Source organism: Eschrichtius robustus, chromosome 13 (genome assembly GCF_028021215.1).
Source record: "Eschrichtius robustus isolate mEscRob2 chromosome 13, mEscRob2.pri, whole genome shotgun sequence".
Classification (NCBI taxonomy): domain Eukaryota; kingdom Metazoa; phylum Chordata; class Mammalia; order Artiodactyla; family Eschrichtiidae; genus Eschrichtius; species Eschrichtius robustus.
The window spans coordinates 18,204,224-18,218,226 of NC_090836.1; the positions used below are offsets into that span (position 1 = coordinate 18,204,224).

General features: G+C 39.6%; 1 protein-coding gene across 1 annotated transcript; it reads right to left on the minus strand.

Annotated features, from left to right (window-relative positions):
* Positions 1–241: 241 nt before the first annotated feature.
* Positions 242–7,693, minus strand: KCNJ8 (potassium inwardly rectifying channel subfamily J member 8). The gene is made up of 3 exons (XM_068560729.1): positions 7,616–7,693; positions 6,347–6,787; positions 242–1,302 (listed from the first exon to the last, which is right to left on the minus strand). The coding sequence occupies exons 2-3, from the start codon at positions 6,718–6,720 to the stop codon at positions 402–404; spliced, it is 1,275 nt and encodes a 424-aa protein (XP_068416830.1). The 5' UTR covers positions 6,721–6,787; positions 7,616–7,693; the 3' UTR covers positions 242–401.
* Between the last annotated feature and the right edge of the window lie 6,310 nt (positions 7,694–14,003).

Consider the following 14,003-nt stretch of genomic DNA (forward strand, 5'->3'; position numbering starts at 1 on the left):
TTCTATCACATTTCCAGAGTGAACAATAGAAACAGAGACAACTGTGGTGTCACCCGCTAAGTATTCCATACAGCGTCATTCCTTGGTCCACTTTCATATTCAAGGTCTATTACTATTAATGTAATTCTTGGGTTTCAAATTGAGAGAAATGAGAGCATTTCCCCTCCATAACTTAAGCCTATCTCTGCGAATACTGCATGGATGAAACAAGTGAGCCAAGAACCCTCCACCTTGTGTGTTACTGTTTATTGACACAGAAAGTGCTGCTGTTGGAATATGCATATCATTTAGTGCATTAAGATAAAGAAGGACAAATTATTGTGTTCCATCTCTGTTTCAGTCTGTGCCCTGTAGAAACTCTTCAACATCTTATCAAAGACTTTCTGGGGGTTGTGTTGTTGTCAGGATTCCGACGTGTTCTGATTTCCTTCTGGAGTCATAAATTGCACCTTGGGCACCATGAGGGATGAATTGTTCCGGCGGATGGAATTATTCCTCCTCATGGAATTGTTTCTTCTCATGGAATTGCGCTTCCTCAGAGAATTCTGGTGGGACAGTTCACTCTTCTGGAGGGTTTGGATGAGAATGGAAGGCTTTTCGTCCAGCTCTCGGGCGCTGCACCTCGGAGCCGCTACTTTCACGGTGTTGCCAAATTTGGAGTAATCCACGGAATACACGCCTTCCTCCTCGGTTACGATGGACACGAAGCGATGGCCCCATTGGATCTCCTCAGCAATGTAAGAGGTTCTCGCTTGGGTGGTAATGCCAGTAGTTTCGACCACTCCTTCCAGAATCACGATGACCTCCAGGTCTTGGTTGGCGAGGTCGGTGGCGGAGATATCATACAAGGGGCTGCGCTTGTCAATCACGTGGCAGATGATCAAAGGGGCCACCAGAAAAATGTTATTACTTTCAAGGGGGTTATCAACGGGAATGTCTAGTTGGTGAATAGGCACCACCTCCCCTTCGGGTGTCGTGGTTTTCTTGACCACCTGGATGCGCACCGAGGCACTAATGATCATGCTTTTCCTTAGGTCGCCCACGCGGAACATGAAACACAGTTTGCCGTTTCGGACTGCGATCACCGCATGCCGGCTGAAAATCAAGGTTTCCGCCCTTCTGTGAGCCTGGGCTGTTTTCATGAATATGCAGCCCAACATGACTGCATTGATGATCAAACCCACAATGTTCTGGAGGATCAGGACTGTGATGGCCAGAGGACATTCCTCTGTCATCATTCTCCCGCCAAACCCAATTGTCACTTGAACTTCAATGGAGAAGAGGAAAGCAGAGGTGAAAGACCTGTAAGACATGAGACCAGAAAACAATGCCATTGGATCAGATTTTGAAACACGAAATAACAGGCTAAGTTAAATTTTGCGTTTTCTTCCTCTGAAGGCTATTTTTAAAAAAAATTTTATTAAAGTATAGTTGCTTTACAGTGTTGTGTTTGTTGTTTCAGGTGTGCAGCGAAGTAAAAAATATATATATATATGTGTGTATATATACACACACACACACACACACACACACACACATACATATTATTTTTCAGATTCTTTCCATTACAGGTTATTATAAGATATTGAGTATAGTTCCCTGTGGTATACAGTAGGTCCTTGTTGGTTATCCATTTTGTATATAGTAGTGTGTATATGTTAATCCCAAACTCCTTATTTATCCCTCCCTCACCCTTTCCCCTTTGGTAACCATAAGTTTGTTTTCTATGTCTGTGACTCTATTTCTGTTTTGTAAATAAGTTGATTTCTATCATTTTTAAAGATTCCACATATAAGCGATATCATATATTTGTCTTTCTCTGTCTGATTTACTTCATTTAGTATGATAATCTCTAGGTCCATCCATGTTGCTGCAAATGGCATTATTTCATTCTTTTTATGGCCGAGTAATATTCCATTGTACGTATATATCTATGTATATATAGATATAGATATAGACACACCACATCTTCTTTATCCATTCATCTGTCAATGTCCAAAGGCTATTTTTTAAAAATTATTTATTTATTTATTTATTTATTTATTTATTTATTTATTTATTATTAATCTGCATTTGGGTCTTCGTTTCTGCACGTGGGCTTTCTCTAATTGCGGCGAGCGGGGGCTACTCTCTGTTGTGGTGCGAGGGCTTCTCATTGCGGTGGCTTCTCTTGTTGCAGGGCACGGGCCCTAGAGCGCAGACTCAGTAGTTGTGGCACACAGGCTCTGTTGCTCCATGGCATGTGGCATCTTCCTGGACCAGGCGTCAAACCCATGTCCCCTGCATTGGCAGGCAGATTCTTAACCACTGCGCCACCAGGGAAGTCCCATGTCCAAAGGCTATAAAAGGCTTTTAGAAAGACTATCCAACTTAATGTATCAAATGTCCAGTTCTAAACACAAGCACTTGTTCATTCTCTCCCTCTCTCTCTCTCTCTCTGCATGCATCTACCTCCAGGCTTCTGGGATACACTTCTATTAATGTTTTCAAATCATGTAATGATGGGCCTGTTTATGTGAAAGCATTAAAATAATACCTGGACATATTTATATCTATGGGCTTATTTTACGTTGTGAAATTTTCTTCCAGGTTGATATCTATTATTTATTGCCTATCTGTGTTTAAGTGACTTGAGTCATATGGGAAGTACTGAGTAATAAGTGAACTTTTTATTGTTTACAACCTTTAAAGTCATACTCCCTAACAAACACTGATTGTGTACCTTATATAGAGAAAGCACAGTGCTAAAGAGTGGTACAAAGCACATCATTCAAAAATACTAGTATTTTTAATTAAAAAAAAACATGTTGTGTCATTTGGAATGAAACATGTTTTCTTACTGATTGTCTCATTTTGTTCTCTAAGTGATCTAGAGAATACCAAAGTTATTAAAGGAAGGATGTGAGGTAGAGATAGATAAGTGACTGTGTCAAGATTACATAATTAATAAGAACATGAATTCTCTTAATTCTGGCCTAGTCTTTGAAAGAAGCACAGGGAAGGGGCCAACAAGTGTCAGGGTTTTCTTGGGAAGCTTTTTCGAACTGCATTTCTCTTCCTTACCTCAGTGTAAACCCTGATTTGGTAGTTTAGGGTGGACCTGGATAAAACTTTTAAAAAGCTTGCAGATAATTCTGATTTATCTCCCCTGGTTGAGAAGCACCACATTTGGTTATTCTTATCACTAATTTATTCATTTAACTACATATCCTACACTGCTGTGGCTTCTTAATAGAAAGAGTCTTAGTCTTGTGCTTGCCCTACACCCCAATTTCAAACTTTTCTAATTTTATAGACGAGAGACCATCTGTCAAAGTATTAGCTGTGTATTGATGCCACACACAATGAGAGACCAAATATTTAAATATTTGAATACTAAGTCAAGTACTGCACTTTGGCGGGACACTGTGAATGGTAGGCAAGCACACGCAGGTGCTTTTTTTCTATTCAGGTTCATAATCAGGGATTTTTATTTTTTATTTTTTTAATTGAAACATAGTTGATTCTTCTAATTAACTTTTAAATGGAGTGTGAAAATTGCCTTTCTTACCTCTTTTGTTGCTAAAAAGATTCATGAAAAGCAATGATTGCTTTTTGCACTAGCTACACATGAGCTAATACTGAATGATCCAAAAACATGGCAAAGAATAAGAAGAGACCCCAGAGAAGGGGCACGGATACAACATTGATTTCTAATTATACACGCTTCAGGGAGCAGCGTAATGATGAATATGCCCAGATGTTTCATTTTCACGGCTTAAGAGGTCATTCATGTGCCATATTGTGTATGTTGTTTATTTTATGAAAGAACTTACTTCCAAACACTATACTGTGCAAGACCCAGCCTTTTATGAACACCTGTCATGCTAAACAACCTCAAGAGATGAAAGTGATTAACTGCTCATTTGTTCTGCTACAGAGGGAGTGAGGCTGAATTAGAAGAGGAAATATGTTGGTTTATTTTCTGACTCATGTTAGAAAGTCATCCACATGAAAGGGAAAGTGAGCCAGCCTGGAAGGAGAATGTTAAATGCTATTTGGATACACTGGAGAATATTCATTACAATCAGTTGGTTCTGGTTCTGATGACAAGGTGAGATACTGAACTTATGAAAGGAAAGGAAAGGAAATGCAAAGAATTAGACACATTATTAGTCATCTTTTAAATCCCCTTTGGGAGAGAACAGAGATTTTTCTGTTTCTATTTTTTTTTTTTTTTTTTGGTGAAAAAGTATTATGTACGGTTGGTTAAGATTAAATTGTATGTTGCATTGAAGGATAAATAGTACCACAATGTTAAAATAAAACCAGTAAGATTTTAATCTTGCAAGATGTCCAATAATATTTTTTTAGGTAAGAAGTGCAATTTAAAATGCTAAGATAAAATCAACTATATTTTAATAAAAATTTTAAGAAAGGAAATATGCTTTAGAGAATCACCTAATGAAAAATAAATAAATAAAATGCTAAAACTGTCATACTGATAAAATCAAGTGTGTCTCCTTGTATCTGCGATGCCATTTCTCATAGTGAATTGAATGTTCAAACCAGCAGGAATCCATCAGGGGGATAAACATGCCTCAGAACACCTCCTGTTGAACAATAAAAGCTAGCAGTAAAACAGCTTTTAATAACCAGTGCACTCTGTCAAGTTCTTTTACAAACTCATTGAAGATATCTCACTTTTGATGACATATCTTTAATAAATTGCTTAATGACTTTTTTCCCAGAGGAAAAGCCAGTATATTTGTCTTGTGAATAAAATCTGTCCTTTACTTTTCTAAGGTTTATCATTTGTGTTTCTTTTATCTCTTTTTATGTGTATCTACTTCATGTTTATTAAAAATGTACCTTGATACGAAAATGATTCACCATCAGTGCCAATAAATTTCTTAAAGAGAAATATTATAGATAATGATATCTGACCTACATATACCTGTTAAACACAGTATTTTGTTCCTTTATATTTGGTGTACTGATGATCACCTACATTCTTCACCTATATTTTCTTTGAGCCAAAAGTTTGTGACAAGTTTAAGACACGAAAATAATATCTAACTCCATGGTAAAGGCAATGGATCGATTCAATTTAGTTTTTTCTCCTCAAAATCTGAGCTGAAATCTGTGGCATGTGATCTCTACGACAAATACTGCAACCTCCCTTGATAAGCTGGCATTGCAACTATTCAGGGAATGGAAGGATGGACAAGTTTACAGTCTGAGTTTCTGCTTCTTGCAGTGGTATGTTAATTTCATAAGATTTCAGGGTCAGCAAAGGTCTTATTCTTTACAGTTTCCTGGAAGAATGGTGCTTGCTCAGTTGCTTTGCTTTATGAATTATGTGAATTTGGAACATTATTGAGAAAAGGTCCTGGAAAAGTTGCTAGTATTACTACTAATGTTTCGCTGCAGAGTGCATATTTTTGCAATTGATATTATCTTTTTCCATCTTCCAACAAAAACAAGAGACAAATCACTCCAAGTAAATGTTCTTAGGCCATGTGAAACTATGAGAGGAGAATCACTGAAATCAAATTCACTTTACTTATCTTTGAAATATTTACGATATAAGAGAAAAAAGCAAAATCAGGGCAATCTAAGAACTGTCTTCCTATCCTACTAAAACTTTTAGAGAAAACCACAACATTAAGTCACTTCTACATAATCTCTTCCATTAAAAATTTGGACCCATCTCCATTAAAAAATATTTTTTTTTCTAGTTCTGAACCTTAGCATAACTTATAATTTTGGAATTCAATGCAAGCAATCAGCTATTTAAGATAATCTTGATAAAGAAAGGCTTATGCTTATTTCATTTCTGGTGGATTTTTATTTTTTAATCTGGAACACCTCTCCACCAGTGTTTTCCCATTTTTCTCATTATTTCTGAAAATGTCACTGGTAAGAGAAGTTGTGGAAAAACATTACTAGCATTTGCACAATATTTTTTGTTGATCAGAGATATTGCCTTGTGGATGCTGGAACTATGGACAGCAGCTTTTTCAGACTGAAAACTCAGTAAGTGGTTTTTTTTGAGGAAGGCACTCTGTGGAATCCTTTGAACCACAACCATTTTTAAATAACTGGTATAATATTTTCAAGGCCAGCTCAAAGGATTGAAGTGCTACATTTCCAAAGACTCGTCATCCATAAAGCTGCATCTGAAAAGAATTTTAATACATTGGATTGGCTTTGTTGTTATGTTTTTACTTTTTTGCTTCCGAAGGTACTGAAACAAACTCTTTAGTTCACTTGCAACAAAATAACAGAGTGAAGAGAGAAAGGACAGTTTCATCTTTTTTTCTGTACTGTTTTCCACCCCTGCCTCATCCCGCTGCCTTCTTACCTGACGTTAGTCACACACACGGTGGACTCCAAGCCACTTTTCTCCATCCCACTTTTCTCCATGTAAGCATAGATGTCCCCGTGGGCAAAGGCCACCAGCCACCACATGATGGCGAAGAGCAGCCAGCTGCAGAGGAACGACATGGTAAAGATGACCAAGGTGTGGCGCCATTTCAGGTCCACCAAGGTAGTGAAGATGTCCTGGAGGAACCGTCCTTGCTCCCGGATGTTCTTGTGCGCCAGGTTGCAGGCCCCGCTCTTGGCGATGAAGCGGGCCTTGGGCAGGCGGTCCCTGATGCGCGGTTTGCGCAAGTTCTCCGCGGCGATGCGCGCCAGCACATATTCCTCGGGGATGATGCTCTTTCTGGCCAACATCGTGCCGTCACCATAGCCAGCCTGTACACCTGTCTCCGACCTGCCTCTCCTTCCCTCGGGACCCGTCCTGCAGCAGGGAAACGAAGATTAAAATTTTCCCCCCCTATTTCCTCACCTCTTCAGTCCTTGCACGTAGGGGTGTGTCTATACATTCCAGGTGACGTGCAAAGCTAAAGGTATGATCTTATCAATCTAAACACGAGCCTAGTTAGTGCTTGAGTTCTTGGATCCCGGGAAAATCACTTGGTCTGAACCAGAACTGTTTTAATATTCCTTATCGTTTTGAACACATAAGAGCACAGCCTTAGTTCAGCAAAACCAGCAGCCTTCCTGTAAACAGCGGGCTCAGTGATAATTCTGAAATTACCCGCGTCTGTAGATTAGTGCAAGGATACCAGCACGCGACGTCTATGAGGAAAATTAAGGATCTGTTTACTAAACTATTCACATGATGTAGCAATATTAAAAGTAAAGAGGGGAAATTCTTTTTCTGTTATTTTTAGAAATAGGCAAAGGCCGTGAGCTCCTGCGCAGTATGAATGTTTCTTGTAATTCGACAAAATAATAATAAGCAATGTGCTATGTAACCTGAAAATCACGTAGAGGTATTTTAAATTTGAAAGAAGTGTGAGTTGCATTCTTTTTTAAAAAAATCCCAGTGGAAATCATAATGTAATAGCTTGAAAACTTCTTGACGACGAAGGGATCAAACATACAAACTGCAGGAAAAACCCCGGACAATAGCCTGCGGGCAGCGGAGAGAGTCAATTAAAAGAGTGTGCCCCGAAATTCCATCCGACGCTGTCAACCTCGCCCGTGGTCTGCATTTTCAATCATTTGCGGGGACGCGTTCAGCCTCCCCCTCCCCTCCGCTTAGAGGAGCGTTGAAACTTACAGACTCTGGGCAGCGGGCGCCGCGGCCGCACCTCCCCGCACACGCCGGCCGACCGCGAGCAGGTCCCTCGCTGTCCCATCTCCGGGCGCGGGAGCGGGGACCGCGACCGCCGGAGGGACAGATCCGGGGGCCGCGCGTCCTAGGGAGAAGAGTTAAAATAATAAAAGGTGCAGCTGAATCTGAACGCGGGGAGGGCTGGAGGAAGGGGGATGGGTGTCGCTCTTCCCCTCCCCCTGCTCGGCTCTATCCCTTGGCCGCTGCCGACGGCGGAGGAGAGGCTTGGGGAGAGGAACCGGGGGGGGGGGGGCGGGTGATGTCCACAAATCAGCCTCCCACTTCGGGCTTTGACGCGCGCCAGACCTCTGAGGCCGAAATTGCAGAGATGAGGGAGGGAGGGGGTGGGGGAGAGGCGAGTCCCGGGGAGGAGGGAGGGGCGACGGGGGGTGGAGGGCGGGGCCTGGAGAACGAGCCCTTTTCCCAGTAGCTGCGACCCCCTGCAGCCAGCGTGACACGCATGTCTTTAAAAGGCTCCCAGCTCCGGGGAGAGAACTTTCTGAATTCGAGTTCACTGACGTAAAGAGATTTTTTTTTTTTTTTTTTTTTTTTTAACCTGGGTAGATATCTGTGCTACTTCAGGTTACATAAAACCAGATATAGAGATCAGAAAATAGTCTTCTGACGCGTCTAGGCTGTGTGCACACATACTGATTTACATTAAATTTCCGTCTAGTAGGGATAAGTGGAAGAAGTGTTCTGAAACCCACTTCGTATTGACGTATTTCTTCACCAGCCAAAGCTGGTTCTCAGGGAATTAAATACACACACAGACACACAACTACGACAAAAAAAAAAAAGTGGAAGAAGAAAACCGCTCGAAGTCTCTTCCAATAAAAAATTTTTTACCCCGAACAGGGACTGCAGTCAACACTTCAGAACTCAAACCGTCGTTCTTCAGTAATTGGTGGCTTTCTGAAACGTGGCAGCTTCTCGGTCTTGTCTAGATGGCCTCAATGATAAAACAGAGCAATTGCGCACAAGAAAGTTATACAGTAAATATCTTTCTGTAGCTTTTTGAAAAGGAGCCAGCAAAGACAAATGTGCTTTCTCCCACAGGTCAGACCTCTTGATTTGGCACTTGTGTTAATGGAAACTTTAATTCTTGGAAATTTCATGTATTTTCCAAGACTCAGGGCAGAAAGTGTATGGAGCATAAACAATGTGTTCATTTAATTACCAAGAGACCTAAAATTAGTCTTTAATGAAGGCAAATGAAGAATCATTTTTCCCCCTTGCAGATAGAGTTGCTTAACCCCTTCAATTTGAGCCTGGGGATCCTCGTCTGTTAGTGGTAGCTCTCTCCTCTACTGTTGTGAATTTTTACAGTAATTTATGTGACAGTTTTACTACAAGTGTGTGGGGATCACATTGTACAGTTAATCCCCTCATCATTCCATTTTAGAATTGTTTGGTGTACAATGTATTCCCTATTATTTTAGCTGGGGAAACATTCATCGACACCTATTTGGGGAAGGGAGATATATATATATATATATATATATATATATATATATATCACAGTTGCTGTTCTTAAGAGGTAGACAGTTGTAGTAAGAGACATGGATTTGATAATAAACTCTAATAGAAGCAAGGGTGTGATTAGAATGAGAATGGAAATAGAACTAAACAAGACATATTAAGACTAGAAGACTAAGGAAAGAAATCTACGTGGATTATTTGGCATCTGATCTAGTCTTTGAAAGACCAGATGTATTTGGGTCTAGAGAAAAGCAGAGAAAAGACCTTCTTCCTACTGAGAAGGAAGATCATGAGGGAGGATTGACAAGAGGGGACCATGTTTTAGTAACAAACTAATTTAATCAGCACTGATGAAGCAAGGTCAACAAAAGAGCAGGATCAGATGCTTGAGTCCGGTGCTCCCTGAGCAACCTCTGTCACCACCTCTCTGAACACCTAATGGGTTATTCATGTACTTGTCCCATCCCCTTCCTCCTTCCCCACAACCCATGAAACTGAGGGCTCTAGAGGGCAGAACTGTGACTGTATCTTAAGCCTCTAGCACAGCTTCAATTACAGAGGGGCTCGAAGAATACTTTTGAGTCAATGAATGGGAAGGGTAAGGTTGATAATCACGTTGGTGCCTCGGGAAAAAAAAAAAAATACATAGACAGCCTTAAATGCTCAGAAAAGGGAGTCAGGACTGTCTTTAGGAGGTAGTCGTAAGCCATGGAAGGATTTTGATTAGAGAACACCGCAAGTGCCTGCTTTAAGAGGATTGACCAGGAAAAAGAGGCCAAGATGGCTTTGAAGGTGCATTGCTAAGTTGAGTCCCTTCAGGCTCCAAAATTCTATGATTGGCAGAAGGGGACCCTGGAAACTGTTGTGTTAATCAGAGAAGGAATGAGGTCTGGGGCTAATAAGCAATGTCAGTGGACAGTATACAAATGTACGCAAAAGGAATGCTACAAAGTCAGTATTGGGAGAGGGTAAAGTCACAGGCGACTGTGACATTTACTGTGATGACAGAGAAATAGGAGGAAAATTGAATAAGAAGAGGTGAAGTGTTGAGGAGAATTATGAGAAGATTGGCAACAAATAAATCCATGTCGGAATCCTATGAAAATTCTGGTCTTTTGCTATAACACATATTTAGGATTCAGTTTTTTTCTAGTGAGATATATTCTTCCACATATGCAGTTTCAAGTCAAGTTTTGAATTGTTTTGAAGTGACGAACTCTATACCCTACTTTGTAGTAGTTAATGCTTTAAACTGATTAATTCAAAATAAGGGCACTAAGAATGCACATAACGAAAGTTAATTTTAAGAAGTTAATAAGTGAATTTTTGGCAATAATATGCCTAGAAAACAAATAGCAGCCATTTGGAAAAAAGATGGAGAATGTGTACTATAGAAATATTACAGACTTTCTTTTTCTTTTCTCTTTCCATTCACTTCCTGACATTTTTAAAAACCAACTGTTTATGTCTTTTTCCTTTAACTAGTTTTTCTGCACTGAATGGAAGCTGCATGAGGGCACACAGCTTGTGGTTAATACTACAGACCCAGTGTCTGGAATTGTTCCTAGCTCCTAGAAGTGGGTACTCAACAAATACTTGTCAAATGAAGGAAAGAAGGAATAGTGCTCTCAACATGGTGTTTCTCTCTTTCTTGCACTTACTCTACCTCTTGTCTTTCCTCCCTTTATGTGTTTGCAGCCATTTCTCACAGCCCATGCAGGTAATCTGAAGTTTGGAGATCTCCTTGAAGTCAAGGGCCATATCTGTCTGCAAAGATTTCATTACTCATCACCTCTCCCTTCTCTCTTGACCTTTTCTTTCTCCTCCCTTCAAACTATCCGCTGCTTCCTTCCTCAGCAACTCTCCTAACCACTCCAGGTTCCCAGTGCTTAAACTTGTTTAAATATTAAATTTGTCTAAACTTGGCATTTGCTAGTTATGTTTCTCTTGACAACTTTTGAGCCTAATGGAGACATATCTGTATCCCCAGACCTCTTTCTGGACACACAGTAGCTGCTCAATATATATTATTAATTGATCTCTAGTTCTTCCCCCTTTGATTGTCCTCTTTTCATATTATGGGCCAAATAATGAACATTTAAGTTTACCTCTGAGAAATTTGTGAAGGAAATCAATTTTTCAAGAACACATTTACTGCTTCAGGCTTATTTTATTGGTCTACTTATTTAATCACTATTTTGCTGTCATCCACTTAAGGTTTTCTTAACTGTTCTATAATTTCCTAATTGCTCTTTCAAGAGTGAAGACTAATTTGTGCATTACTCCTAGAGAAGACCTATAATGAGTTTAGAACAGAGCTAACCTTAAATTTTATGATTTTTCTTGACTCTTCAGGAATCCTGTAAGAATCTGTCTGCTCATGTTACATCCTGGAGAAATTTATGCAGTAATTGGGCAGCAATTCAAGGATATCTATTCACTTATAAGTAAATATCTGTTAGATTCCTTTTACACCCTATGTGCATTTCATTTGCAGATAAAGAAGTTTCTGCATTTCTCACTTTCCTAAGAAAAAAGTTTGTCAGGTGCCTTCAAACAAGTGGAGAAAGGCTGATGATTTTCCTGTTTGCTGCTTTGATTACCAAATACAAATCAGTGAAATCCTTGAAAGTACTCTTGAGACTAAAGGGTGAAGTCCTAGCATTTGATGACCTTGCCTTTGACGTGACTTGTGAATTTAGAACTCTTGGTTTTCCTGAGCTGTGTTAGACTTGAGAATTTGGAGAGTCTTCAAAATGACAATGGAAACGAATCATGTTAGCAGCCCAAATAACAGTTGGTCTATTTGCTTGGTATGCTGCTTTATTAGTGTCCTCATATAAACCACTTTGGAACATATTGCTTTGGAATCATCTTAATAAAACTGTTACATAAACTAGTAATCAAAACAGCATGTTATAAACTCACTTTTTTGGAGTTATCATGAAATGGGAATGACAATATAACTCTTCGTACTTATCTGTTCCAGTGAGTTGAGAGAACATTTCTTTTTGAGATACGTATCTATTTATGTGCAAAAGAGCCTCCCTCTCCTTTAAATTAGGTACCCCCTTTCTTTAAGGATATCCATTAGAACATTCAGTGAAAAAGATCTCCATCCAGTTTGCATGCTCAAGGCCTCAAACTTTTGCCAGCTCACAGGTGTGAATCTGCAAGTCAGGAAGGGGGCATTCATAACAATCACTACCTTTTAATATACAACCAGGTGAACAAAACAAAGTCCCTGATCCAATGCATTCTTAGGGAGGAAGATGTTAGTGAACAAATAGACAAATAATATATTCTATAATTATCAATGGTTTTGAAACTTATAAAGAGAGTAAAGCAGGATAAGGATTGAGAGTAACTGGGGCCAGCGATTGGCAATTTTACATAGAGTTCAGAAAAGGCCTCTTTAAGAAGGTGAGATTTGAAAAAAGAATCAGCCAGGGGCTCAGGCAGCCTGAGAGCAAGTATAAAGGCTTTGAGGTGGGAAGAAGCTTGGTGTGTTTGAAGAATAGTAACAAGATCCATATATCAGATGGAAGTGAGGAAAAGCAGAAGATGAGATGGGAAAACTGGGAAGTGCATTCACTGATCTATCCATCTCTCCATTCACCCAATGAATAAAGATTCAGAGTCTGCACATTCTAGGTGATGAAAAATATTGAACTAATCTGAGGGCAGCTGTGTGAGAATTAGGTTATTTTCCTTATCTTACACAACAGTCGATTTGAGTATAGCACGATGATGTGTAAAATCAAATACCTAGCGGGTGGAAAGCAAAACAAACTCAAAACATCTGACCCCTCATCCTAAACTCTTTTCACTGAATAATATCTCAACGGGATGATTGTTAATCCATGATCCAGCTACGTGGGAAACACCTGGTTACATTATTTTATGCTCCTCCAGGCTTTTATGGAGGAAGGACAGAATAAGATATAATATCTTTGGCCCCCAAACTAAAATATCTTTCATGAGAAGGTATAAACACCTCTAATAAAGCACATTTAAGAGTTCCCCTGGAGATTCTCTTGTTCACTTAGGTTTAAGAAACTCATAGAATTATTATGAGAACAATAATAATGGACACAATCCATATAAGGTGATGTGGATGTGACTGGTCTAAGTACTTAAAAATGTCAGTTCTTATTAATAAATTAGGCTTGTTTTGGTTTAGTGATGGTCAAAAAGACCTCAGAGCTGTATGGCAGTGGGAAGGGGGAAGGATAAACCCCCAGGTTCCTTTAACTATTATTTAACTATCTTTCCTAATCTAAGACTAAGAAAAGAAAATACATGATAATATCATTTTATAGACTTGAGTATTATTTTTGAGACCTCACCAACCTTCAGAATCCTAACTATCCAGTACCTGTACTGGCATCTCCTCAACTCCTGAATTTAATCAAGACAGGGGACTGAAAGGGAGCCAGCTAAGATACTGGTAACAAAATAGAGACCCAGGAAATCAACATGTCTGGTTCACTGTAATAGTGTCTCCAAGAGAAAAGTGGTTCCTTCAATCAAGTAGAGAGTACCCGTGGTAATTATTTTCTGCTGTTAGTGTACAAAATGCTAGTACTAAATAAAGCTGGTAGGGTCTCTTCCAAGAGGAGATGAAGAATAGTGGCTGTCACTATTCGTTTTTCCAGGCCTTGAAATTATGCCTTGATATTCTTGTGCAAAAGAAAGGCAAGTTTGCCGGATCCTGGTATCTATCTTGCTATAGGCTTTTCTGAAGCTCTTGGGGAAACAGCAATTCCCAACAATGTCTTGATCCATTCCTAAGCTTTCATATCACTATGTTTTGAAAAATCAGTGACTCATGCAGTGCTTGGAAAGAGAA

Bases quoted from the DNA above. Each gene is read 5' to 3' on its own strand.
- KCNJ8 (XM_068560729.1), bottom strand. From the start codon at position 6,720: ATGTTGGCCAGAAAGAGCATCATCCCCGAGGAATATGTGCTGGCGCGC. The intron at 1,303-6,346 runs GTAAGAAGGCAG...CATGTCTTACAG, and splicing joins GTGTGTGTGACTAACGTCAG to GTCTTTCACCTCTGCTTTCC.